Genomic DNA, 27,628 nt, shown 5'->3' with positions numbered 1-27,628 from the left:
TTTGTTTGTTTGTTTGTTGTGAATACCACTGCACTCCCTGAACAAGCATCTGAGTCACAAACAGATGAGGACCAGAGCTGTTTCTCAGTTTACTACTGCCGCCATTTTCTTTCTCAAGGTGCTTATGGCAGAACATCTCCTCCCAGACACAAGTGATCTAATAATACAATCAAACTACTGATCTAATTTAAAAGGCAAAATAACACACAGAGATAGCAAAAAATTGTTTTCTTTTAAATGTCTTTATGACATAGAACACATTATAGAACATATTAGAAATACATGTTTGAATATTTTTCAGTAATAAGCACTCCATTTTGAACCGTATACATTTGTGCCCACACAAAAGATTCTGCACTTTTAGCAGTTTATCTTAACAAAAAAATATAGATATATATATTACAGATTTTAAGTATCTTCAAGTATTTATCGGTATACATTTAAATTCATATATGTGTATATATAAGCATACATATATACACACAAACAGACATACTTATTTTACTATGTACATTTTTTTACAGTGTCAGTTGTAGTGTACTATGTGTGTGTGGGTATATATACATTCACCAATCTGAATGTGTATATACTTAATTGATAAAACAGACCACCAAATAAAATGATGCACCTTAACATATAGGTCTGGTAAAGCATAGATTTCAGAGCTGGTTTTGTGTTGAACCCCTTTGGACGAGGGTCCTGCTGGCCTCAGATATCTGATTGTTTGATTGTGTTAATGCTTTCAGTGTCCAGCATCCCCAAACTTGTGGAAAGGAGATTCATCCCATTACAAACTCACTAAACCCATCTCCATTACCTTGTCCTACACCAGGACAAGGTCCAATAATGTCACATTACTTGACGAGATGGGTGAGGTGCATTAATTGTGGAATGGACCGCTGATGTGAAATCTCTTTGCTGCCTTGGAATTGGCTGTCATTTTGGAAGTTCATGTGAGGATGCATAAGCCTTTTCTCATTCAGGATAACCAAGTCATCTACAGTCTCTCAGTTGTCGGACTGATTGTCCCTTCCGATACTGTATGAGGGTTGGCTGGACAGTCGTTTGTCGTAGGACTAGCTGCATCGTGTATTGTTCTTTGAGAGACAGCTTGGAAGCGAGATGTCACCCACACACACCGAAAGCTTCCCTCAACCTCTGTCGACCATCTGTGGTGGTCTAGCACCATTTTCAAAGGACCCTCCCCCCATTACAGGGAGGGAGTCCCTGGGTGACAGCAGCCATGTCTGGAGGAGAGGAGGGCGCCCTTGGCGCCACTCTCCTGTATCTGTCTCTGGAGGACTCATGCATCCACGCGGAAGGACAACAGCTTCTCGGAGTGCATGTTGTTGAGTGTGCGCAGGTCTGGCAGCTTCAGCAGCAGTTTGGTGAAGCGGGAGGGATCCCCAAGAGCACCATTGCTGACCAGCGTACGGAGGGCCCGGATGAGGCTCTCCTGAAGCATCTCCACAGCGTTCACATTCTCAATGCCAGAACGATCTGGAGAAGGAAAGAGAAGGCAAAAAACAAACAATTAGTATATCTCAAAGTAACAACAGCCAGGAATGCAAAGCCATTCAGAAGTCTACTCTATCCTCTTGTATCTCCTTTGAGTATTCTACAGTTGGGAAGTCAACTTCATTGTATTCGAAGTTCTCCTAATTCTCGCCAATTCTTGTTCACTCACCAGCTGAGACGAGCACCACGGCGGTGAAAAGACCCAGCTCCTCTGGCGAGAGCTCCAGGGAGTAGAGCTTCTCGCTGAAGTCAAACATGGCCCCCAGCAGGTCCCCCATGCCCATGGAGCGCAGGGCGTCCAGGCTGTAGGTGGCGCCAGAGATGAAGGTGACCGTCTGCTCCTTGAAGTTGAACAAGGAAGCAAATCGCACCATGAGCACCTGCGGGACAAGAGGGACAAAGTGTTTTAGATTCAGAACAATAGACGTCAAAAGCGCATTTTGATTGCATCTATTTGTTTTGTTGGGTTTCGTTTGTTTTCCGTGAACTGCTGTGTGAGGCTCACCTCGAATGTGCCGGCTTTGAGGAGGGTGACCTGATCGTGCTGAGACAGCGTGTCAAACCCTGGGATGTGTTTGGCGAACTCCACCACCTCTCGCACGGCAGGGGTGAAGCTGAGGGAGAAGTCTTCCCAGATTTCCTGAGCAGACTTGTTGGGCTGTGCCTGAGGATGCATGTTCATCGGACAAGCCTGGAGCACAGAAGGGGATAAAAGGCAGCGGTCAGATCATTTGCAATACTAGTAGTGACTTAGCGAGTATGTCTTATTTGAAGAGCAGTGTGCTTTAACAGGATGTTAGACAGAGGTTGTTGTTTTGTAGACTCACCAGTAGGATACTCTTGCGGTTCTTCCACGGGCAGTTTTGCCCCTGGGGGGCGCTGGTGAGCTGTGGTCCCTGATGCGATCCCATGAGGTTGCTGTTGTTGACCCGACAACTGTTGTTTGGGTGCGGAAGCCCCCCGTGTTGCTGCTGCTGCTGGTCTGCGGCGGAGGTGACTGTAGGAAGGAAGCAACTGTTGTCGGGCGAAGCCTCGTAGCCATTCTGCTGCTGCCGGGCGGTGTTGTTGTCATGGTGATAGATGGTGTTGTGGCCATTGAGGTGGTAGCCGGTTGTGCAGCGGTTGTTACCCCAGTTGTTGAGCTCGGGGCTTTGCTGCGGGCTGAGCTTGTCGTGGGCGTAGACGAAGGTCTCCCGGTGCGCCCGTGTGATTGCTGAGATGGTGAGGTCCACGCCCGGGCTGGCACACTTGGGGGACATGGAGTCGTGGGTCATGGGGCTCTGGGAGGGAGGCTGGGCCGAGGGGGAGGGCAGGGTGGTGGCTGGGGGCGATTGAGACAGACCCTGAGGGATGGCCGAGGGCTGTGGCTTGGCTGGGGAGGAGGTAGAGGATGGGGAGGAAGAGGTGGTGGATGAGGTAGTGGAGGTGATGCTGGCCAGCTGGAACTCGCTCTGCAGCTGGTTGTTCACCATGTTGTTCATGGCATTTTGCATCTCGGCAAGCATGCGCTGTTTCTCGCGCTTGGGAATGCGGCCAAAGCGGACAGCTGAAAGAGATTAAACACACTCAGTTAAACTTAATAGCCCACAGCAGGCCACTTACTTAGCTATAATCGACCCTCAATTTCCATTTTTAAACATTCCCCCCTTTAATTTATCGCACCCAAGATGCTGCATGGTTTCTAGTGTGAAACCTGGCAAGTGAAACCGTCTTGAGCTAATAGCATTAGTCAGGCGATTTCACAGTGGTGACGAGCAGTAATGTTGCGACACTCACCATCACGAGACATCCCCACAGAGAGACACTTCTTGAAGCGGCACTGCTGGCAACGATTGCGGTTGATGCGCATGATGACGCAGGTCTCGTTCTTAAGGCACTTCTTGTACTGGATGTTCTGCTGGATGCTGCGTCGGAAGAAACCCTGCAGAACGGAAAAGGTAAGAACAAGAGTCAGGCATCTACCGTCAAGACATGGAGTGTGTGATCTGGAGTGTGTGTGGGTACACGCGGTGGCGGGTCTATGTTTGTTTGGCGGATGCTTACCTTGCAGCCTTCACAGGCATGGACGCCATAGTGGAACCCCGAAGCGACGTCACCGCACACCTTGCACAGGAGCACCATGCCATTGAGCTCTGCAGAACACACACAGGAACATACTCATCAACACCTCAACGCCTCTGATAACCACATGGCACAGCATTGCAAACTGCAAATTTGGGTTCCTTCCACGCACATCCCCATGCATTATGTTAATGAGCAAGAGGAAGGTGGCAAGAATCCACGCCCACCCTAGGGTATTCCTTCACACACACACACACACACACCCACACGTTCACTCTCACACTTTATTTATCCCCCGAGGGCACCCCTTCACACTTACTGGTGAGGCTGGCCACAGACTTGCTGGGAGAAGAGCGCGCGATGGTGACGTCCTCGCGGCCCCTGGGGGAGCCTCCGGAGCTGGACGAGTTCCCGTCGTCCCCGGAGCCTGAGCTGGAGCTGGAGCTGGAGCTGCTGCCGGTGTACATGCGGGAGGAGTCGTGCGAGCCATTGGGGGAGGGTGGGAAGCCGAAGCAGGGCTGGGACAGCGACTGCAGGCTGCTGTTGGAGTTCTCGCTGTACATGGACACCGGGCTGCGGCGGTTCGGGGAGCCGCTGCAGGAGCCAATGTACGAAATCACGCCCCCTAGTGGAGAAAAAAGAGAGAGGAGAGAAAACATAAGCACGTTAGCCCACCACTACAAGTGATTTTCCATGCTTTCCCTCAGGGGTTTGGTTTTAAAGTTTGCAAAGGAGGGAGGGGGGGGGGGGGGGGGGAGAAAGAGAGCATGACAACCTTCTAAGCAGAACTTTGGACGTATGCCCAGAGTTCCAAAACCGTGCGGTGGAAAAGGGGGCGGCTGTGCCGAGGCACCAAATGTTCCCACAATTACCCATGGAGCCGCAGTAGCACAGATGGAACCATGGCAACGCGTAGCGGGAAGGGAGGCGGGGGGGGGGGGGGGTGTTTCCTGGAGGATATCCAGGAAGATGGAGCAGTTGGAAAACAGGAGCGCTTTCTAGGAACATTTCGGAGCAGGACGTACTGGATAGACTTTTAAAAACAAAGTTGTCACAGCAACGCCCGTAAAACTCCACTTGCTTGCCGACGGAGGGCTGCCCTGGACTCCTCTAGTCATGCTGGGTGGCCCTTGCTTACCCTGGGTACACTAGCTCTCCAGTGTGCTGTGTGTGGGCACGCACACGTGTGTTCACACATCAGTGCATATGGCCCTGTCACCTGCCCTCACAGCAAACATCTCTCCTCACTCCCTGCCCATTCAGCCTTTCCACGCCCAGCCTTCCCTTCTATTCAAATCTGTTGTTTATACTTCCTCACTCCCCGTCGGCAGCCTCACCCCCCCCCCCCTCCCCCCCTCCCGCACTCAGTATCCCCCTAATCCTCCTGACTGACTGATGTTGGCTGTTGGCGTGGCATGCCCACTGTTCTCACTCCCTCTCTCGCGCTCAGATCACGTTACCACGGCAGCAGGGCCACCTGCACCTGAAGAGTGCCTAGTGTACGTTGGGACACTCTGCCCTTGGTGGTGTGTGTGTGTGCGTGCGTGAATGTGTACTGTATGTGTGTTTGTCTTTCTAGTGTGTATGTGTGCCTTTCTGTGTGTCTAGCAAGTCAGTGAAGAGTGGAACAAGAATGCATGAATGATGTTGTGAAACTGTGTATACGTGTACACAAGGGTGTGTGTGCTACAGGAAAGGAGTGTGAGCTGACAGTCTAACTCTTGACCTTATATCAATCTCACTGCTCAAGTTTGAGTATTCAGTGGTGTAAACAGGTTCTTTTATCAGAGACGAGAGGGGAGTTTATTGCTATCTCAATTGCCAGTCATGTACTGTACTGACCTTATCAGCTGTTTGGGTTTTTTTCTATTCATTATTGCTATTATTTTATTTAAGTCCTGGAAAGGACGGTTTGTATATTTCTATAAATAGATAAATGGAGTTTGTTTTAGATCCTATAAGGAAATAGAGCAACTCTGTCTGCGCGTGGTTGTTGACATTTCAGCACTCCATGTTCAAATGCCACGGTGGCTGGCAAACACCCAGCAACCACTTCCAGTGCATAGGGCATGTTTTGGCTGTTCTATTCTGTACTTTGAACCACTCCAAATGTGAAGGCGAGGCAGCCCCGGGGGATTACATAACTGTGTAGCACAAAGGGTCATAGGGTCACTATGTCAGGTGTAGCCCCAACAGCAAGACGGCTGTCGCCTGTTCTTTTCTCCACTGCATGAAAAACACCCCTCCCTCTGTAAATCCCCTACTCCCTGCACCTTATAGTGAACTAGGACACTATTCAGTCAGTAATGACATTTTATTGAAAGGATGTGTTATTTTAGTAGAATATCGAAAATGTATAATGATAACAAATTCTGCTTCAATGTCCTCTCTGACTGAGTGTGAGTTCTAGTGATATATTTCTGTTGTTATCCTATATATCAGTCAAAAGACAGAAATATTTCCAGATTGGTTGATCTTATCTATATCCTGCAGGCCGTTGCTCTTTTAAAATGGATAATCAGGCCAAGGCTTCAGTTCTTCCCACTGACTGACTGCTGAGAAAAAAACACAAAGGCTGAAACCCGTGTCGATTTCGTGAGCAGCCATGTGGGACAACTTCAGTGCCCTACACCGAAGCACGCCCCCACTCCACGTGCACTGTAGACATAAGGCTCGTCAACGAGACTAGAAGCCTAAGACCCGCCCACGGACCGCCCATTCTCCTCGTCGCTCAGCTGCACGTTCCACCTCAGACACACCTCGAATACAGTAGCCTTGGCAGTCTCCCCTTTAGAAAAAATACATCATTTTCACCGCACTGCAGTTTTTCTGCTGTTGTTGTTGTTGAAAGAATAGCCCAGCAGTATTCTCCACTTATTAATTTTCCGGCCAATTAATCATTTTAAAGTCTGTTCTATTGCTTACATTGAAGCATTTATCATCACTATTTTGGGTAGTGTTGTGTTCAAAAAATATGATGGTAATTCGTTATGAGTAGCTTATTAATCATCCGTTCATTATTAAAACCAGAGCCTACGCGTCCTAATTAGACTGGTCACATCTAATTCACAGCCAAAACAGGTATATCCTAAGGCTTTTTAAAAACATATTCTTATTGCTTTAATCATGGGATCATAACGCAGACAACACAGAAAAGCCTACAGCTCTCACCCCCAACAGACAGCTATCAACACACAAGGGTAAAATAGAAATAAATAAATAAGTGTACATGTCCCACTTTCGCGTCAAGCGCAGGTTTGGGGGTTATGTACGTGCCAGTGGCCACTATTCAGCCAGACGCTATCCAATCGCCTCGCGCACATGGCTCTTGACGCTGCGTCACGCATAGGAACACCAAAGGGCGATTATGTAATGAGGGCGCGCGTTTACCAATGGAGAGGCGGAGAGCTCGAATGAAAACAAAACGCACATGGCTATATCTGCTGGCCATGTGAACCAAAGCAAGGACATGCGCCGCCACTCGCATCACTGGGGTGTCCGTACACCTGACTTTGCTGCCATGACCTAGTTCCCCATACTCTTTTGGAACAAATTGTCTTTGCATTGACAACACATCAAAACAGATATAATCAGTTCAATACAATATCTTATGAGCATGAACACTCTCTTAATCATATAGAAGACATCTGCAGTGAATTGGATATGCCTGTTGTGACCGAGTTAGATTAATTGTGAAAAAATGTATATATCGCACCAAATAAACGAACTAATGGGGGAAACAAACATTAGCCATGTGAATCATTAGACTACAATCAGAAACCATAAACAACACAACACAAACAGATACAAAACAGACTACCTATGAAACACCATAAGTGAGGCTAGGGTGAGTGAGGTGCATGGGAACTCAAAGACCACCACGGGCTGAATTTAGTTTTCCGTGATGAGCGCACTGTTTTGACGCACTGTGAACTGTGCCAAGTTCCACTTAACTTCTGCACCCACAGAGATGCACGACCTGAATTCTCATCTCTTTCACGCTCATCAACAAGCATTCAGTACAACATTGATCCTTCAGCAGAAAGTGATGGAGACCCCTGAAGACCAGGTGCTCACATGAAAGCATTTACCTTATATATTATAAACACTGGCTGAAATGAACATGATATCAATCATATTGCATCATTTACCTGTATTGTTGTTGGTGTCCATTGCCGTGGTCATCTTAAGTTCCAAGAGAGTCATACAGATAATGACAAGCTGAAGAAACCGTCACTGGTAAAACGGTAAGGATGCAACGCTCCTGCGTCCGAATGTTTTCTTCGCAATATCTGCTCTGTTTCGCTGATGTAAGTTTTCAGCTATAACAATGCCATTCTAAAGTTTAGGATGTTATTTGTCTATCCAAGAGCAATGACTTCCATCAACTTAAACAATTACGCAAATTGCTGAAATATCTAAGGAATAGAACGCAATGCAGCTATGAGTAAAGTCTCCTCGAAACGTAATTCATTCAATACCAGAGGAAAGGTAAAGGGAAAGGAAGCAGTAGTAGACTCTGATACACCCTGCTGTCACTCTCTCTATCTGTGTCGCTCTGATCTGCAGTTTGAAGTCGGCCTGGTTTTGCTCCGCTAGCTTCATCCCCAGGAACGGGAGAGCATCTGCGCAGGCGCAGCCGCTTGCCTCTTGCCGCACGTTGCAAAAAAACGGGACCATGTGACCCTCGGGGAGCGCCTCGTGCCCCAGTGACACACTTTTCTTGGGAAGACATGTAGGTGTTCTTTTAAAAACCCCGCGCACGTGTACTATAGAGTGTATGGGATTTGTAGTGTTTTGCACTGTCATTGGTGGCTACATTTCCTCAAACATTAAAGCAAATGTACAGAGGCGTTTTCAGACCTATGCACATGCAAGTATGCCAATATCTGTGATTCATTTTGAAAGAAATTTTGCATGCCTGCAAGTACATTTTGCTGGCTGCATGGTATACCAAGGTGCAGGGTATCTCCACATTATCCATTAAAACGCCGTTGCACATGTCGCAGACATGCAATTTGTTTTTTTTTACACTGATTTTTCATCAACGACTCTTAGGACATAATAAAGACTGCGGTGCATGTAGCTCCACTAGGCTGATAAAAATATAAGCTCTTGGTCCTGGAAAGCCATTCTCCCTCCGCACCGAAAGACTCTCCAACCATCCAATACATGTTTGTGGTATCTTAACTTCATACATGCCGCATTGCTGCTACAGTCTTCAGATTTACGTTTTTCTATGCATCATTTCATACAATTCTGTCCATAGGGGGTGCTGCAACTGGCACATTTCATAGCTGCTTGGACCTCTATGAGTCCGTATACCTTCAAGCTGGCTCCCATACTGTGCTCCCATGATATGGTTACCTTATACTCTGGTCTTGTTTTTTTTATTTAACTTCCCAACCTCTGCATAATTGGGTGAGAATGCTGGTGTCGGAGCCTGGTTTAAAGAATACACCCGCTCAGTTGCACAGCAGTATAAAATATACTCTCAAGTCTAGATTGGGCATTACTGATTACTGACTTCAAATACCAATTCAGTTCAGTCTCTTCTGGGAGACCTGAATTAATCTATTGTAGCATCTAACAGAACAAAGTTCTCTATTTTCCCTGACAATAGAAATGCAATGGCTCTGGAGGACACCTAGTTTGATATGTCCTCTATTCAAACATTACTGTAATTGGATTCTATTATATCATGCCATGTGATAGGGTAGTAATTTCATCCAAAGAGAGAACAATTAAGTGTTAAAAACCGAACAAAGTCCTGCTATCCGTGATTGTTTTACGAAGGTGTGTTCCTCATTCAAAAGAAGGCCATCATACAAAGGAGCGATTACTAGGACATGTATCAGAGGCATACAGCAGTGAAATTTAATATAGGGCAGACACTGGGACATCTTCTATTGCACCACACCATATAGCCATATCAAGTTGGTTAGGTATAATGAATAGACATCCAACATTGTTATCGGTGGATATCAGCCTTGTTGACTGACATTGGTTATTGGCAAATTTATATGACATTTACCAATGTCAGCAGGTGATGTATCTGTTATGTTGCATCAAGTCTGCACCAGTTAAATGTTAAGTGTTATGCACGGAATGGGGCATTCAGATGTGGTGCTATGAAGGCTAAATTGTTATTTTAAACAATAGTGTAGATCTGGAATAAATGCATGTTTAATAAACACTGAAGGACTGCACTGAGCCTCTTTCTTTGCAACTTTAAAACATTTTTCTCTGCCACCAGAAGTTTGTGGTCCTTTGCTACCGAGGAAAACGTTGTGTTGATGTTGGCACAGATCTGTGTATGTGTTCTGCTCACTTTCTTCTGACTGCCACATCAAATCACCTGTCTCATTTTGTTTCCAAAATAGCCTCTTGGTTTGCAGGTGTATGTGCCTGTGGGTGCCATGCGAGAAGGGCAGCTGCAAAAATAACACACATAAACAAATTATTGTCCCTTGAATTAAATCCAAGAGGCTATTGTTCATATGTATGGCTGTATGCCCTCAGGTGTCCGAAATAGAGCCCATCACAATGCTTTTGTCAGAACAGAAAGCAGTCAGGCGCGCATGTGAATCTAATAGCACTCAGTAGGGCACCGGCACAGTTGAATATAAAAACAGAATTGGCTTGAGCCTCCTTTTTATTGCGTTGTTTACCATACGTGGCTACAGCACTATCTCAAAACCTTGCACACATGACTGACTACAAAAAAAACTACCACCGTTATCACGCCATGCAAAGCATGTGCGCTAACAGAGTTGGCGTTACTTGATATTGCTTTTGGCACTGCAAATGGCGAACGTGCGCCAAACAGCCCTCATAATGCCACTCAGTCAAGCATGTTTGAGACAATGACGGCTCACCCCGCACGAGATGTTGACTATGGGATCAAGGCCACCGGATAACAACTGTTCCTGGGGATGACTGAGTAGCGTTTTCCTCACGTTTAACCGGCACGCCACTAGCCACGGCGGCGGCGGCGTGTGTTTGCACATGCTGATCACTTTAAAGCATCCACTGAAGCATTTAAAGCGTTCAAGATAATCACCCCTGTGGTTGTCATTCGTATGGCGGAAACGATTAAAGCAATTGGCTTGCGTCTGATATGGGACTTTTATTGCATTATTTCAGCAGAGCGCAGCAAAGCAATAACTGTAAATGTAACACGTGTGACTATTTCAAGCACATACCAGATCAAAAACATCCACCCTGTTGGAGTCACGTTTGTAAGCATGCACAGCAATGGACTGATTTTTTTCTTTTTCCTTTTTCTTTAGAAAAAAAAAAACCTGTGGATAATTAGATCACCTTGGATCATATGCCCTTGCGCAGAAATATAGGCTACATATAAAATATAGGCTAGATATATTTTGAAAATGAAATAATTTGTTTTAAGAGCTTTATTCCAGTTATTCTGTCAAGATTTCTTTCATCAGTGTAGAACACTATTGCAGTTTAGCCAGGTGTGTGAAGTTTTTCACAATTGCAACTCAGTAGCCTAGAGTGTGCGTCTGACAATGCATGATAAAATAAATCATGAGGCATCAGAGACGAGACACAAACACACGCATTGATCTCGTGCCGGGGGCATCATAAGCGGAGATTTGCCAGACCGTCCCCCCGTGCCGCTTCTGCCCTTGCTATCAGACGAGACGCCGGTTCCCGTGTCTGTCCTCGTGAGAAAACCCAAGCGTCGTGATCGCGCGTTTATCGCCGCGTGCCTCTCTACAGTCGGAAGTGGTGTTGTAGCTTTCGCAGTAGTGGTCATTGTGGCGCGCCTGCAGTATCTTTAAATAGCCACACTGAAGCGACTCTTCACTCGGTAGCTAATGTTCCTCCCATATTCATTTTGAAGGAGCGCGCGCGCACTTTTCCCACACGTAGGCTACATTTTCCGAATATCGAGTCGACCCCACTTTGTTACCATATCGGTTCCCCAGGAGTAAGCATTATTCCAGACTAAACATGACCATTTCTGAAAAACCGAATCCTTAGACAATGACTGAAGAAAATGTTTTCACACACACACACACACACACACACACACACACACACACACACACACACACACACATACACACACACCATCGCATGCGTGTTGCTGGCAGCAAAGAATAATCACTGATCGTGCCCTGCATCATTTGCCATTTGTCATGTTAAACTTTTGATGCTGAAACTGAATATTCTAAAGTTACACTGTAACAGAAAAAGTTGAGGTGCAGAGCTCCGAGAATGTAGGTCACGTCGCTAAAGCAAGCCGCCTCCTAACCTACTGTCCGCGTGACTCTACGGAGGAAGGAAACGCTCCTCTGCCTGCAGTAGCTGCGACCATCGGGGCAAACACACGAGTTCACTGTTCTCTTTTGTCTCTGACACCTCAACATGTGATATTATGATCTGGATTTCAATGAGTATGGATATGCTCAGGCACTTGTTCTGCTTATGACGACCGCAAGCTGCATGTGATCATTAAAATGCAACTCAATTAGGCTAGACGATGTTTCCGGTTATAGACCGTGTTAATATCTTGTCAAACTAGCAATCACATCTGTAGCAACCTATGGTTGCAACGGGCATGCAATATCTATAGCCCAGCAATCTATAGGCTTTCCGCAACCAAACTGTTCAAATGCAAACTGCTTCGATATGGTTTATGGTGACGCGGCCCCTTTACTTCATATCTGAAGGCAGCTGTCACAGGGTCCCCGTGCTACATGTGAGCTCTCCGGTATTGAGGACAGCGCACTAGCGCCCAGGAGCGTGAGAGGGGAGTGTCGTCACCAAACACTGCAGCGGGTGTGCGCGATCACACGGCCGATCCACGTGAGGGGGCGCTCTTACGGCGGTAGCAATGTGGATGTAGAACAGCCGAATGGGCGTGCAGCTCGCGCTCTATTTTCGTGGAAAAAAGCAAGTCAGCGGGTAACGGGGGTCATTAACCAGTGTAAACACCTCGAGGAGCGGCTGTGACATGTGAGTTCAGTGCAGTGCTCCTTGGTGTTGTTTTCAACATAGTAGCCTAAACCAGCCATGGCAAAAATGAGTAAGCCAACCAGGAACATTTCTAATGGTGATGTAGCTATAGGCCTAAAGTAACTGACAAACACTTAGGGATGTTGATGCCTGCTTGTAGCCTTAATATAAGCTACATGCATCTTCTGAAAATATCCCACTCAATATCATAATTATCAGGCCTACTATTATGAGGCTATTAATGTCATCGTATTATCAATGTTGGTAATTATTCTACTACACAACAACGACTAGGCTACAGATAATAATAACAACATTGATAAGTATTAATAGCCTAGGCCTAATAATAATAATAGCCTAATAATCGTGTGTCATTGATAAATACAAACATGTATAGTGGTTTTGTTTTGTCCCAACCCCCCAAAAAACTATGAATTACTTCATCAGCCTGGCCATTTATAGGTGGAATAGTGTAGCATAGCCTATAGCCTATTCACATCATCATCATCATCATCAACCGTTTTTTATTCAGGGAAAATTGACTGAGCATCAAGCTCTTTTACAGCAATGCCCTGAGTCACAAAACATATAACAACAATAATCAAAATAATAAAACAAGAAAAAGAAAAAGATACAAAAATCAAATAATTAAACTGACACAAAATAGCCAGGTGCCACATACATCATACAGAGGGCCTAATGGTACAGGCTAATAAATTCAGGAGTTAGGTTAATTAGTATTGAATTATGATGACTTTTATAGTCTTATTCATATTAGTAGGCTAATGCTGGCTGGAATCATAATAATAATAAACGTAGGCCTAAAAAGTCAAGGAACACTTGGAACAAGAATGAACTTTCAAGGGAATCCATGAAATGTGCCCTAAAAGTGAGAGGAATTTAAACCAACTGTCCCCTCTAGCGCCGACTATGCGATACTGCATCATTGCAGATGCTTTTAATTAATTTTTAGTTGTTTGTTTTGCCGTTAGCCTAATGAAGTTGTACCAATTGGTAACGTAGTCCGCTGGACAACTGTCATCATAGGCCTAGGTCAACACGTCTGTCTATCTCAGCCTAATAAGTTATTGGCTGCAGTGACATGCGTGGTTATTCTTCAGTGCAACAAATGTTCCACTTAGGTCCCTGCCTCTGGTTTTGTATTCAAAGCAGGAACGGACGGGTTTGACTTTCGGGACACGTCACGTGATCTAGGCCAAAAAGACATCCTTTTAATGTTAAACTAAGCATTGGTTTCTTTTTTGACACGTTTGTTATGTCAGACTAATTGTATGCCATACAACTGAATTTAAAGCACTTCAAATCTATGATTGAGCAGAAACTACCTTTCAATCTGTTGGGACTGAAGATCAGACTCCCTTCAAACGGGAGGGTGCTGACGCATGCGCGCTACATTGTATTTTAAAGAAAATCCGAAACTAGGGCATGACGGAGATAGGTGAGTTCGGGCGGGGACAGGGGTAAATTTAAATAGGGGTTCAAACAGAATAGTACGATGTTTTAAATAACCAAATAATTGCTTTTACCCGTAATTGCCTTGTCAAAATATTGCAAATTCTAAAATGGCGCCACTATGAGTCCTTTACTGCAAAAGAAGCACTGCTAGTACAAGAGACTGTCATTGTTTTGCTGTAGATCTAAAATGGAGGTCGCAGGACTAGCAAGCAGGTTGCTGCAGGATATGTGTTATGTGCCAGATAGAACCACCAAATAGTCGTCATGTAGTATGCAGGCTATGCTGTTTAACTGCACCCTTTTACTTTCTAATTATCGTTAGCCACTTTGTTGCGGTAGGGCTGTAGCAGGCGACCAGAAAACGTCAGCTGTGAGTTAATGCGCACGCTGCAGTGGGTTGAATTAAAAGAGTGTGCGTCTTCAAGTCAGTCTATATTAGCTATGATAATTGCCTAAGTTAGGCGTTGTCTCACAGGGTTAGCACTGTATGAGTTATCATGCATTGCCTAGATTGTTAGGACGCTTTGAAGTCTGACTTCCTGGTGGGAGTTAATCGTTACGTTGACGTTGTAGGTAGTTAGCCGTGGAAGCAGTTCAGCTGCAGTCAAACTGTCCAGCCAAACGTGATGTAGTGAACTTGGCATGTAGGTAGTTAGGAGGTTTATTGTGTACTGAAAGCACTCATATATTTCAAGCCGGTTCAACATGGCAGTGTTCTTGAGAATTACAGTGTTTATAGAGACCACTTTAACGCCAAGTAGCCTACGATTGTTTTGATTTCGGCCAACCCGCCCCTATCCATTGCGTCATCACGTCCCTTCCGAAATCCGAGGTGACATCAGAAGCGATGCGCTTGGACCATAGACAGTAGAGCACTCTTATATGTCTATGGCTCAAACTTGTGGGTCAAAGCATTGCCTTGAAGCACATTATTGCAGCATGTTTTGTTTCTCCTGACTGCTTATAATAAAATGTTGCCCTTTTTTTTTAGGTATGGAAATGGACCCCGGAGGGGGTGTACTTGCATCCAGTGATTTTCTGCCTCTGCCTCAAGTCCAACCAGGGTGCTCAGGGTGGTGAGCAGGTGTTTTGTGTTGACTATGAGATCTACTCTGTTGACAAGCGGAGGCCTTCATCTGGACACAGGAGCACTTGACCTTGGTCTTACTAAAGCAGTCGTCCAGGATTTCCTTGCAGGCCAGGAGGAGGACACTCGCCACTTCATCCACACTCTCCCCAATCTGATTGGCACCTTTCAGCAGACTAGTGGGCCCGTCCTCCGCAACAAGAACAGGAGCCCCGCCCGAACGTTTGGGTGCAGGCCAGGGCAGTCCCCTGCTTTAGGGGAAGGGCACGTTGGACTTTTGGGGAGTGTCGGGCCCCTGACTCCCCCTTGCAAGCAAATGGGGGGTGAGGGAATCCTGGTGAAAAGCAAATCACTATTCGGACACGCCAACAAGAGTATGGGTAAGATGGACCCTGTGGTATCGAACGGCAGCAAGCAGCCACGGGAGGCGGACGACGTCCGGGGCGCTGTGGGTTTGGGGGAGCTCCTGGGGGGGCTGCCGCTGCCCTCACCTGAGCCCTGCCCCGAGGGTAAGAGGAGGAACGTTTGCAAGGGGCCGAACCACGGTGCAGCGCAGACCAACTGCATCCGGCAGATCCTGCTGCTGCAGCTGGAGCTCATTGAACAGCAGCAACAGCAGCTGCAGTCCAAGAACCATGAGATCGACGAGCTCAAGGCGGAAAAAGAGATGGTGCGTGTGCTAACAAGGTTCCTGTGAACCCTAATGTGCAGTACAAATGTAATATTTGCAGCCATTCAAGATGAATATAAAGTGTACATAAACAGTGATATAATAATGACATCCTGCAATATTTTGAAACAATTTTGAGCATAAACTAATATAACTAGCATGCCTAATCAAGTTGTTGATCTGTACACTCAGAAATCCTAAACCCAGATATGTACAGGTTATGAGGAGTCCATTTATGTTCTCACTATTTCCCCATGAGTAGAACCCCCTAACACACACACACACACACACACACACTTGCATATTCTGAATTCCTGAATATTACATGCGTTAGATTCTCTACTTGCTTAGTTCTTAATAATATTTGTCATGACTCATGACTAATAGTCAGATTTGTCAGTCCTTTACCATATGCATCACCCATGCTGTCCTCTGCTGCAGTTGATCGCACGTATCGACCGAATGGAGCGAAGGCTGCAGCCGACTGGGAAGAAGACCACACCACGCACGCCCCAGACCCCGTCTACGGCCACGAGGCGGAAGGAGCCGGAACTGCCGTCTGAGACGGGGGAAGGCCCAGGGCTGTCCCAGAGAGGACTGCACACCGCCAGACAGACATGTTTTGGCCGGGGCGGCAAGGGTCACAAAAGGTGAAGGAAGCCAATTCCAATGTAGGGTTCCAAATCACTCTGGTACCAGGCATAGCCTGATTAGGTGCGGGTAGATTGCAGGAACTTTTAAATAACAATAAAAAGGATCACTCTACCGCATACTGTTGACTTTTTACTCGCTTTTATTCAGAGCGAACAGCGCGTTTTGTAAATGGCGTCCTCAGGTTGAATTTAGGGTTATTGTACAAATGGTGTTTTGCTCGCTGCCATATAACCTGACCATAGAATTAGGGTTAAGATACTGGTATTACATGTGTTTGTGCTGTAGCCTGGATTTGTCTTGCCTATTGACGCCAATCTGTGGTTCTGCCCTACACCGCATATGTGGGGCACAATAAAACAAAATGTATCTTTTTAATTTTTAAGTCCTTTTTATTTATTTGAATTGTACCAGTTTAAAAGAGATTAGAATTTTGGACATAGGACCGCATTTCCAGGTTAGCCAGTGTGATACAGTATTAATCAGTGGAGACTGAGTTTTCAGCTCATTTCATCCAGTCCTTCTAGTTGCAGAGTTCATTGGTGCTAGGCTAGTGCAACGGTATGTGCTAACCTGCCACTAAAAACAGGCTTACCCACTCCACAGTACACCTGAGGCAAATAAATCATAACGCCAGACTATCAATATAAACGTCTGTGTTGATAGAATAATGTTGGAAATAAAACTAGCTGAGAAAAACGCACACGCAGTGTGGTGCTTCAACATTATCTTCTCAAACTTTAAGCTACAGCCACTTAAAATGCACATCAACCGAATTGGAAAACCGGAAATTAAATTGAATTTTTGGAGTTGGATTAAATCGGATTTGGAGAGTTGTGACGCCCCTACTAATTAGGTTATCGCCGGTTGTCTAACTCCCACCCTCTACTTCCTGTAGACGCTTCCTATGTCAAGAGCCCCGAGTTGGCCGGTCTCGCCGCGGTGGAGGCCCCCGCTCCCCTCCCCAGAGAGTCGTCGTGTTTAAGGAGGAGGAAGATGAGGGGGGTTACAATGAAAATGAAGAGGAAGAGGAGGATGCAGAGCGGCAAGCCCTCGGCCTGCAGAGCTCGCCCAACACAGGAGAGGACGCGGTGTCAGCGAAGCTGATGCAAGAGCTCCCCTACCTGGCCACCACCGACATGTACCTGTGCTGCTGGCAGCCGCCACCCACCTCCTGCTCGCCCTGGCGTGACCCATCTCCCACCCAAGAGGACATGGTGGACGGTGGGTGTCCCTGATGACCAATTAATCTGACCAACCTCACCTAGACTTTAACAATGCCCACCTTTAAAAGGAGAATTCTGGTGATTTTTCACTTGGATCTCCAAGTACTATCAGCTTGAATTTAAAAAAACAAACAAACAAACAGAAAATCAGTTGGTTCCACCTAGCTCGAGTTGCTGCAGCCAACAGTGCTACACTCTAGGGGCATGTTCATGACCCCCCATTACCACGAGAAATCGAGATCTATGTGCAAAAATCGCCAGAATTCTCCTTTCACAACCCCCACCTTACAGAAAGCCTGCTTTATCTCATCAGTCTGCCAATACTTTCCCCTGATAATCACTGCACTTGTTTTGGTCTGCAAGGTCACCACAGGACCATTTTTTTTATAGATTGATAGGGTGGACTCTGCTGGAAATGAGCATAGTTCAGAACAGAAATTAACCTTATCTAATCTAATCTCCAGCGTATAATTTAGGTTAAACATTAACCTTACACTGTTTTGTCATTGCTTATTGTGATCAAAAGACGCACATGCCCAACACATGTTGGGGTTTCTAGACCATATCATAGTGAAATCTCAGCAGAGCTATAATCTGGTCCAAACTTCAGACTCATTCAAACATAATATATTACGCAATAGATCATCATGAAAGGTTATGATAGTTGTCTGCTCTATTTTGAATGTTGCTGTGTGTGTGTGTGTGTGTGTGTGTGTGTGTGTATTAAGACTCTGCAAACATTCAGTTTCACAAAGTGGTACACTATAAAATGTGATTTGTTCAGACATGACTCTAAACCCTTTTCATTATGTTATACCTGAGTGGACAATAATCAAAATCTGTAACCTATATAGTATTCCATTTCTATCATTCACAACTGGGTAAACAAGCCACCAGCTGCTGCTTGTTGATATCAGCAGTGGAGAGGAAGTACAGTATTTCCTTGGTACATTTCCTTATTAAATCATAAAATCCGTGCACTGAATCAGGTGCCTTAATGTCTTGTCTCGGCTGTGCAACTGACCTGTCCTGCTGCTTTCTATTTGACTATCCTGCTGCTTTGTTATGGCCTGCACAGACTACACTATTTCAGCCCGATTTTGCCACGATTTTGTATTGACACTGACAGTATGACGACACGCCACGAGTGGGCTACGATAAGCTACATTACAAGATCATGTAGCCTGTCTCCCGACCAAGATGTTGCAAGAATTTATGTTTCAATTACGGTCAATCATAAAAGACCATCGTGGAAGACAAGAAAAATGGTGTAAACTAAACATAGACCATAACTGACCTGTCCTGCTGCACTCATAACTGACCTGTCCTGCTGCACTCAGACTGACCTGTCCTTGCTGCCTGCTCTGTGTCTGCAGTGCCCTCCTGGAGAGAGAACACGGTGGCTCCGCTGGAAGAGGATGAAGCGACTAACATCCCAGAGGTAAGCTGAGGAGCCAGAGCTGAAGCTGGGCTGTGCCCAACAATAACCATATTCTAACAGAGAGTTACATTTACATTTATTTACCTTAATTCATTTAGCAAACACTTTTATCCGATATGACTTGTCAGTTATGCAACAAGGGCCGGGTGGGGTTAAGCACCTTGCTCAAGGGCACAACGGTGGAAGCCAGGAATTGAATCCACAACTTTTCAGGCTACAGCATACTACTAGCACAGCTCTTTAGCCACTGCGCTACCACTGCCCCGATTGGAGTCAACATGTAGACAACATGTAGGCAAACCTTTTCAGTTGGTGTCAAATAAGTGATTCAATGCAAAGTAATAAATAAAAGATAAACAATTTAATGGGGGGAGGGGAGTAATCCAGGATTTTATGAGGTGCAAAAAATCCATTGATATTATTAAACTCAATCTGTTCTGATAGTAGTGTTGCTGTGTGTTTACACAGCTCTGACTTGCACCAGTGGTGTACCACACATTGCCGATTGTAGCAGATATATTGTAGATTTATTTGTTGTAGATGAGATTTCCCATCCTCTCACCCGACTGATCTAAATCCACCACTAAAGACAGTACTCACTGTCTTCCATTCCCATCCCTTGTGTCCCCCAGAGCCTGGAGGATACGGTGTTCCGGAAGCGACACATTAAGCTGGAGCTGGACGAGAAGAGGAGGAAGAGGTGAGTGTCTGGGCGCAGGGACAGGGACCCTCAAAGGGTTTGGCAAACAGTTTGACAGCCAGGACAGTGATGTCTCTTTCTTCAGTTCCGTCAGCTCATAGAATGAAAAGGGGATAAGGTGCAACAAAAAAATGCCTCTGCACCTATTACTCATCATGTTCAGAGATTTAATGATAAGGAAATAATCTGATATGAAAACTTTAGATTTTCTCCTTTTTGAAGTCACTGCAGCGTCTGCTTTCAACCTTTGAAATCGTTCCTCCTGTCCCATGCATCAATCCCCTGCCCTCCTCTGACAGATGGGACGTCCAGCGCATCCGTGAGCAGCGCATCTTCCAGCGGCTGCAGCAGCGCATGAACAAGAAGAAGGCCATCCCCGAGCCTGAGCCCCTGCTATTGTCCTTCTACCCTGAAGCTGAGGACGGTACGGACCCGCAGGCGAGACCCAGGCTTCTCGGCCCTGTGCTGATTTCCACAGCAGAATGTCAGACAATCGTTCTTTCAACAAAAGTTGGATGATTTCAGTTAGCAGAGACATTCTTTTGGGAGTGGGGGGGGGGGGGGGGGGGGTGTAGTTTCTCTTCTTTATTCTTATTTAGTTTTTCCTGCTTTTCAGTTGAATCCATCATGATCACACCTTTCCTGCCAGTGGCGGCATTTGGCAGACCTCTGCCAAACGTAAAACCAGAGTAAGTGATATAATGGGAAACAATCCATTTTTAGCCCTGACATAATATATATATATAAATATGTATAATATATTCAAATGTATATTATACATTTGAAGCAGTTTCAACAGGCTAATTTACTTTCATAATTACATCGTTGTCGTAGAATATCTCCAGGTATGTTCAGCATGGTTTCTTCCTGTCTCCACAGGAACTTTGAACTCCCTTGGCTTGTTGAACGTGAACACGAACGCGTCCGAAGTCGTCCAGAGGTGTCCGTCAAGAAGAAGAAAAAAACGCCCCATAGAACGTGCCGGAAGTGAGCCTCTCTCCAGAGCACCCTGACCCAATGATGAGAACCAGGGTGCTAGCTTCCCCCCACATATAGAGAGAGCCTGTGATGGGCTTAGTGAATGTAGAAGGGCTGGGAGTTTGGGTGGGGGGAGGCAGTCAGAAATGTATGACCCGCAGTGGACATTTGAAAGAAAAGGCGTAGGTTTTCCAGGTTCTGGGGAATGGAAAACAAGTTCTCGCTGTCAAGAGCACCACGTAGTGGAAGACTGAGAATCCTCAACAGATCATTTGTGATGTTTCGGCCCTGTAAATCTGCCCCAAACTCAGCCTAACTGGAAGCACTCATGAAAACATGCAAAGTACCCCAACTTGCTGAACTCTTATTGTAGAGGGACTTTCTTTTTTTGTTAATCTTTTTGTTTTTCTTCGAACAGCGCAGAATGTATATGTTTCAGTTCCTTGTTGGCAGTTTATCAAGCTTTTTTGTGTCATCTGTATGCCAGACCTGCCCATCCACCTCTCCTCACTAGAGGGAAAACCTCATTGAGCACAGAGGACTGAGAAGATTACAGTTCAAAGTCATAAAATGGTGGTATATTAAGATGTGTTAAATTAGTCTTACTTCTCTTGTTGAGAGGGGAGGTTTTGTTCAAATGTACAAAAGGATTGATAATAATTTGTTGTAAAAAAGAAGAGGAAATGTTATGTTATTAAAAAAAATATGTGAGAGCTATTCTTGTGAAGATATTCCAAATTAAACTTGTTAACAACTGAAATATACGTTTTTGCTGAGCTCTGTTACTTACAGTTTGGCCAAGGCCCACAGATGATGGATTCTTGTGGTACTTAGAAGCAAGTTTCACCATAAGTGCATAGCTTGTGAATTATAGTCATTAAAACCTCATAAGGTGATATATGAGACGAGTTAGCATCCACAGCAAAAACAACTGTGGTGTTGACTGTTCTTGGACCAGGCCTTCACTGATCATATTTTAAGGAAAGATCACATACTCCTGCTAACAGGCAGTTCTCTGGTCCAGCACTATGTGGCAGTATAGGTCCTTAATGTCTGCAGGCCATGTCTGCTAAATTCACATCCTGAAAGGAGCTGAGCATTTGGATAAGCCTTACTTACCAATTTCATTGTAAAAACATCATTGTGTAATAAAATGTAAGTTCTATACCAAATGTTGTACACAGGGAAAATTCAATATGCTTTACATAAGCCAAAGCAAATAATAGTACATAAAAGCAAAAGACAATAGCTTAATAGTTTTAAAACTGGAAACATTTTTGATGTAGTTCGGAGGTTGGTACGAAAACCTGGACCGCGTAGCAGCTTGAAGCTGCTTCACCACGTTTAGTTCTGCCAGCAGGTTTGGAAGTTGAGTACTAGCATGTCCGATCAGGTCATTTGGGCCTGCACCATTTAGTGGCTTATAAACAAGCTAGTAGTGCTTTAAATTCTGTGAGTTACTACTTGTAGAAGCCAGTGCAGTGGAGTTAAGTATCGGAGTAATATGGTTAGTTATTTTATTCTGAAGCTGTTTGTTGAACTTTTTAGGAAGGCCGGGGAAAATACCTTTGCCATAATCAACCTTGCTGGAGAGAGATGCTTGAAGGACTTTCTCTAAATCATATTTTGACAGTTAAACCTTTCAGCTTGACAACATTTCAGAGGTGATAAAAGCTGATGTAGTTATCCTTTCATGTGGATGTTGGCATTTTCATGACAGGTTTTTGAACAGCTTTGATTTTAAAGGAGCAGCGGGGCACTTTTTGCAGGTATCGGGCACTGTAGCTTGAACTGAAAACTATTGTGCATAAATACACATTTGTATTACATTTGTAGTACATCTTCTGTGCTCTCCAGCCACCTCCCCATCATCATCCTCACAGATATGAGCATTTTTGTGCGGTAAGGGATGTGACTCAAATTTAGAGAAAAGTTAAATGAAACTACTATTGCAACACCCCCATAAATACCTCTTTATAAACCCAAAGACTCACTCTCAAAACACAGAGTTGAGATACAGACTCTGAGCTGCATACTTGTGACTTAAACAGTTTTCTTGTGATTGTGATTTTTTTGATCAGCATTTTAAGAGCAGAAGCTGTTGTGCAGTTTAACCAACAGAATAAAAGCAGCCATGGCATTGACAAGGATTCTGGGACTACTTTTGGCACTGGCATTGTTTGAGTTTTTAGCAAGTGCACGGGAAGGTAGGCTGTAGGTCATATTCAGTTTTTGTAGGGAAGGGATCCACTTTAATTCAGATTTATTGAGTCGGTCTTATGTTTTGAACTTGTACTACAGGTATGTTTGTGAACTGTGCGTGCGTGTTTATTTGACTATTTGATCATGTGTCTGTTTCCTCCAGGCTTAGATTCTGTTGACTTCCCCCCTGGCCGTCCCACAACTGAGAATATCAGTTAAGAGGTTTGTCGCCACAGTAAGACAAGGCCTCGGTACCCTGACCTCCCTAACTATGACAAGATTTTGGCCATTCACCGCACTGAGGCCTGGTACAGCCAGCAGTGTTGCCAGGGAAACTGGGAACAGAACATGAAAAAAACAGTGTGCTGCGCTCAAGATGCGGTATGTAGATGCTAAAATATAATACACACACTTTCTCTCTCTCTCTCTCTCACACACACACACACACATACACACACACACACACACACACACACACACACACACACACACAAGCACATGCACACACACACACACACACACACACACACACACACACACACACAAGCACATGCACACAGACACACACACGTACACCGACACACACACACACACACACACACACACACACACACACACACACACACACAGACGTACACACACACACACACACACATATATATATGTGAGGAGAAAATGTATTTGATGCCATGCTAAAGTTGCCTAAAAAGAGGATTATAAAATCATCATTTGACAATTGATCTTAATGCCTTAATTAAAAAAATGAGTAAAAATAAAACCGCTAAGGACACCAATTTTCTTTGTGATTGAAGAACGTATTGTAAATAAATAAATGTTCTTCCTAAATGCTAGGGGGAAGGAAGTATTTGACCCCCTATGTAACCTATGGGAAATTAACACATAGGGTTAACATAGCGGCAGGCAGATTTTTATTTTTAAAGGCCAGCTATTTCATGGATCCAGGATATTATGCATCCTGATAAAGTTCCCTTGGCCGTTGGAATTAAAATAGCCCCACATCATCACATACCCTTCACCATAGCTATAGAGATTGGCATGGTGCTTTTTCCAGTAGGCTTATTAGCCTGTTTGATGCTCATCGAGATTTTCACCAGCTCACCCGCTCACACCCTACCTCTCTCTCTTTTTCTCTCTCTCACACACACACACAGACACACACACACATGTGCGCATGCACTCACACAAACACACGCAGAGAGAGACAGAGAGAGAGACACTAATGCCGTTCTATCTCCCCTTGCAGTGGGAGACGGCGCTGGCTCTGCTGTGTGAGGAGGAAGCAAGAATCAAGACCAGGCAGCGCAAGTGTTGTCTGAAGAGGAAAGCAGACAGGTGGCAATGCTTTACCAGCATGGCGCCCAACCCCTCTTACCAAACCACCACCCCATACTCTGGACCGGACGTCCTGCCCACAGGCCCTGCTTTTGAGTTCCCCAGCACCTGCTCCACCATGGAACAGCATCAGACATATGCAGGGCAGAAAACAAAGTGATATTTACAAACCATATTTCCAATCTTTGTCACCATTGCTTTGCACTATACTCCACAGGGCCCTGGGCCTGGTCCTGGGCTGACAAGTTTGCAACCAGAAGATACTCATGTATTATTTACAATTGTTTGATAATCTCGATGTGATCTCTGAGTGAAATCTTAGATCATTTTCATGAATAAAGCTTTTCTCACGTCACATCACCATGGCCATTGTTGTGTAACAAAGATGTTTTCCCCTGTGTACTGTCACTGTTGTTCCTTGCTCGGTGAAATGCATAAAAAGTCAAGAGGTTTGTTTGCAACGATGCCACTGATAGAGGTGTTCAGGGAGTTAGTTGCAGTGAAGAGTGTATTGAATCACATATTTTGCAAAAGGACAAAGTGAACTGAAGGTGTAGATTTAGCATTTTCAATCAAATAATAGCCTACAGCTCCTCCTCCACATTGATTGGTATCCATGAAAATTAGAAATATAAAAATAATATTTGTCTCAATTTATCAAATCCTCACGCCATTTTTGAATCCTCAGAGAATGGTTCAGGCTCCTGGGTCAACATGGCATTTTTTCCATCCTTCTACCACCTTTTTTTTCACAATTTTAATTTAATCTGAGAGCACCATCTAAGTCATAATAGCATTTAGCACCTCCATTTACATTTCTAGCGAAGTTAGGCAAATACCTATTTTCACAACTCAATCCCCAGTTACAAAAGGCAGCACACTTTCCCTTTATTTGAGTTGTGTATTCTCTTATTTGTACCAGGTTGAAGAATGACTGGCCTTTGACCTCTGTCGCACTTTATTTGTATACCTATATATCAGGATGCGGATCCATGAAATAGCTGGCCTTTAAAAATAAAATTCTGCCTGCCTCTATGGGAATTTAACATAGGGGTGTACTCACTTATGCCCCCTGTATTTTAAGGAAGAAGATTTATTTATTTATGCACGAGACATTATTCATTCACAAAGAAAATCTGTGTCCTTAAACGTCAGATTTTTCCTCATTTACTGTATTTAATTAAGGCATTAGTATCACTTTCCAAAGGATGATTTTTTTATTCTTCTTTTTAGTCAACTTTTGACAAAAATTGAATTCCATTGTTTTCAATGGAGCATCGCCCACTGGAAACGTCTGCTGCGCAGCAGCCGCACAGAGATAGAAAACTATTCTAAAATCCTGCGCGGCAAGCCCAGACCGCCGAACACCGCTGAACGCCATTTCTGGTGGGCGTTGGGCTTAAGTCCATCAGAAATTCTCATTACCGCAATAGATTATTATATGAAATATAATTCTTTATGCATCTTTTAAAATGGTTCATAAACATTAATACCAAGGTCTATAAAACAGTTTTCAAAGTTATTATTTAATATAACATATTTTTAGAATTTATCTTATTATCTTGTTTATCTCATTACCGCATTATAGGCTAGTGGTTTGCAACTTGTATAATATCTCAGCAAAAACTCACAACTTCAAACAGAAAAAAGTGTCAGAGGTGAAGGAAGAACACTTGGAATAATCTATTTTTTTTCTAACAGTTGATTTTTAAGAAATGAAATATTCATTTCAGTAATGAGACAGATTTTTCGGAAATGAGACTGATATTTCGGAAATGAGAATAAGAACAAAAACTGTGCTGAATCTTGTCCAAAATCCATTAAAGTCAGATATTTGTTTACATTTTTGATGCTTAAAGCCACATATTTTTTATACAGTAAAATTATTATCCAATTCATAACCAAAAATAAGCCCAATGACATACATGTAAGGGATAATGTATTGTCCGCCGGTAAATCATTTCTTGATGAGGTATTTTTTCTCAGAGTAAACTTGCTTCTCTTCAAGGTTGTATATTCCATCATTGTTTGTGAGAATAAGATAAATAAATAAATATATACATTTCAAATCGCGTCACCCCTTTTTGCAGCAGGTGCCAGTAAATGTGGAGAGAGCTGTAGGCTGTTATTTGAACGAAAAATGCTAAATCTACACTTTCAGTTCACATTCTCCTATTGCAAAATACATGATTCAACAGATGCATCCTAAATCATCAGTCACTTCACTTTTTCTCAGAATTCAAAATGTCTAAACAGATCTCATTCCCAACATCTCTGAATCACTAAATATGGATCATCATCATAGTGATATCCATGAAGAGACATAAAGAAAGAAAGACACAGGCTGGCTACAATTGTCAGTTTTAATGGACAGGATGCTATGACACTGACACCTGTATCACATTCCTACATTATCTTAATAATTCACTAAAATCAAAGAAACAACAGGTGGGGAGATATGTCTAAATGAAGGAACAAAGAGAGAAGTTAGATTTAAATCAAAATGAATGCAGGTGTTCATTGTGCAAGTTACCCTGCCTTCTCTAATCAATTTAGGTTAGAAAGAATGTCCTCACACTAGCATCGCTCAGACCTATATGGCTCTGAGTATTACAGAGCAGTGCTGCCACCTAGTGGCAAACTAAAGATAAGGTGGTTTGTAACTCACAGTTTTTTACACCTCCTTCATTGAAAGTGTACTGACTTTTTCATCTATATGCTGGTTTCACTCCCTCTCCATCAAAAATAAGAATCACCTCCAGAGCATTGTGTACACATGTTCTAAGATCATTGGCCACCCTCTTCAGTCACTGACATCGCTGCATGATAAGGCTACACTAAGAAAAGCCAATTCTAACCTGGAAGACTCTACTCATGTTCTACATGGAGTTTTTGAATGGCTGCCCTCTGGCAGGCGTCTGCGCTGTCCTCTTGCTAGGACTAACAGGAGGAAGGCGACCTTTACCTTTGAGGCTATTCGCCTTTTGAACTCAAATATGCCCCCAGCCCCCTCCTCCCTCTCCTGGGACTAACCCCCCCCCCCCCCCCCCCTGTCTTACGTTGTGTTATGTCTTATATGTCACTATGCCTGCACAGAGAAATTGCCCCTCGGGGATAAATAAAGTTTTTTGAATTGAATTGAATTGAACTCCCGGATAAGGCCGAATAAACCACCAGCATTATATATAATAGGCCTAGTTTAGTCAATAATAACTAAGGCCAACTAAACTACCGGCATGTAGTTTAATCACTATCCAGCAAAGGCAAAGTAATATAG

The 27,628-nt window shown here is 44.3% G+C and overlaps 2 protein-coding genes and 1 long non-coding RNA gene across 5 annotated transcripts; 2 read left to right on the top strand and 1 right to left on the bottom strand.

The window, feature by feature from the left end:
• Positions 1 to 223: 223 nt before the first annotated feature.
• On the bottom strand, positions 224 to 8,175 carry nr1d1 (nuclear receptor subfamily 1, group d, member 1). Its single transcript, XM_062532760.1, has 8 exons — positions 7,731 to 8,175; positions 3,899 to 4,204; positions 3,562 to 3,650; positions 3,295 to 3,439; positions 2,346 to 3,064; positions 2,024 to 2,209; positions 1,688 to 1,898; positions 224 to 1,500 (listed from the first exon to the last, which is right to left on the bottom strand). The coding sequence occupies exons 1-8, from the start codon at positions 7,783 to 7,785 to the stop codon at positions 1,304 to 1,306; spliced, it is 1,908 nt and encodes a 635-aa protein (XP_062388744.1). The 5' UTR covers positions 7,786 to 8,175; the 3' UTR covers positions 224 to 1,303.
• Positions 8,176 to 12,545: 4,370 nt separating this feature from the next.
• Positions 12,546 to 21,556, top strand: msl1a (MSL complex subunit 1a). Of its 3 annotated transcripts, none has more exons than XM_062532758.1 (9): positions 12,546 to 12,567; positions 15,035 to 15,800; positions 16,242 to 16,450; positions 17,350 to 17,675; positions 19,054 to 19,118; positions 19,751 to 19,818; positions 20,118 to 20,242; positions 20,435 to 20,507; positions 20,698 to 21,556. In XM_062532758.1, exons 2-9 carry the CDS (start codon positions 15,144 to 15,146, stop codon positions 20,807 to 20,809), a joined length of 1,635 nt encoding a protein of 544 aa, XP_062388742.1. In that variant the 5' UTR covers positions 12,546 to 12,567; positions 15,035 to 15,143; the 3' UTR covers positions 20,810 to 21,556. The 3 variants fall into 3 exon arrangements, with proteins under 3 accessions (XP_062388742.1, XP_062388743.1, XP_062388741.1); XM_062532757.1 differs by lacking the exon at positions 12,546 to 12,567 and adding an exon at positions 13,916 to 14,026; XM_062532759.1 differs by lacking the exons at positions 12,546 to 12,567; positions 20,435 to 20,507; positions 20,698 to 21,556 and adding an exon at positions 13,903 to 14,026 and having other exon boundaries at positions 19,708 to 19,818.
• A 1,337-nt stretch (positions 21,557 to 22,893) lies between these two features.
• Positions 22,894 to 24,602, top strand: LOC134076216 (uncharacterized). The gene is made up of 3 exons (XR_009938563.1): positions 22,894 to 23,003; positions 23,162 to 23,379; positions 24,263 to 24,602. It is a non-coding gene; the product is annotated as an uncharacterized LOC134076216 (long non-coding RNA).
• Positions 24,603 to 27,628: the final 3,026 nt, after the last annotated feature.

Source organism: Sardina pilchardus, chromosome 3, assembly GCF_963854185.1.
Source record: "Sardina pilchardus chromosome 3, fSarPil1.1, whole genome shotgun sequence".
Lineage (NCBI taxonomy): Eukaryota > Metazoa > Chordata > Actinopteri > Clupeiformes > Clupeidae > Sardina > Sardina pilchardus.
This window is presented reverse-complemented; position numbering and strand designations above follow the sequence as displayed.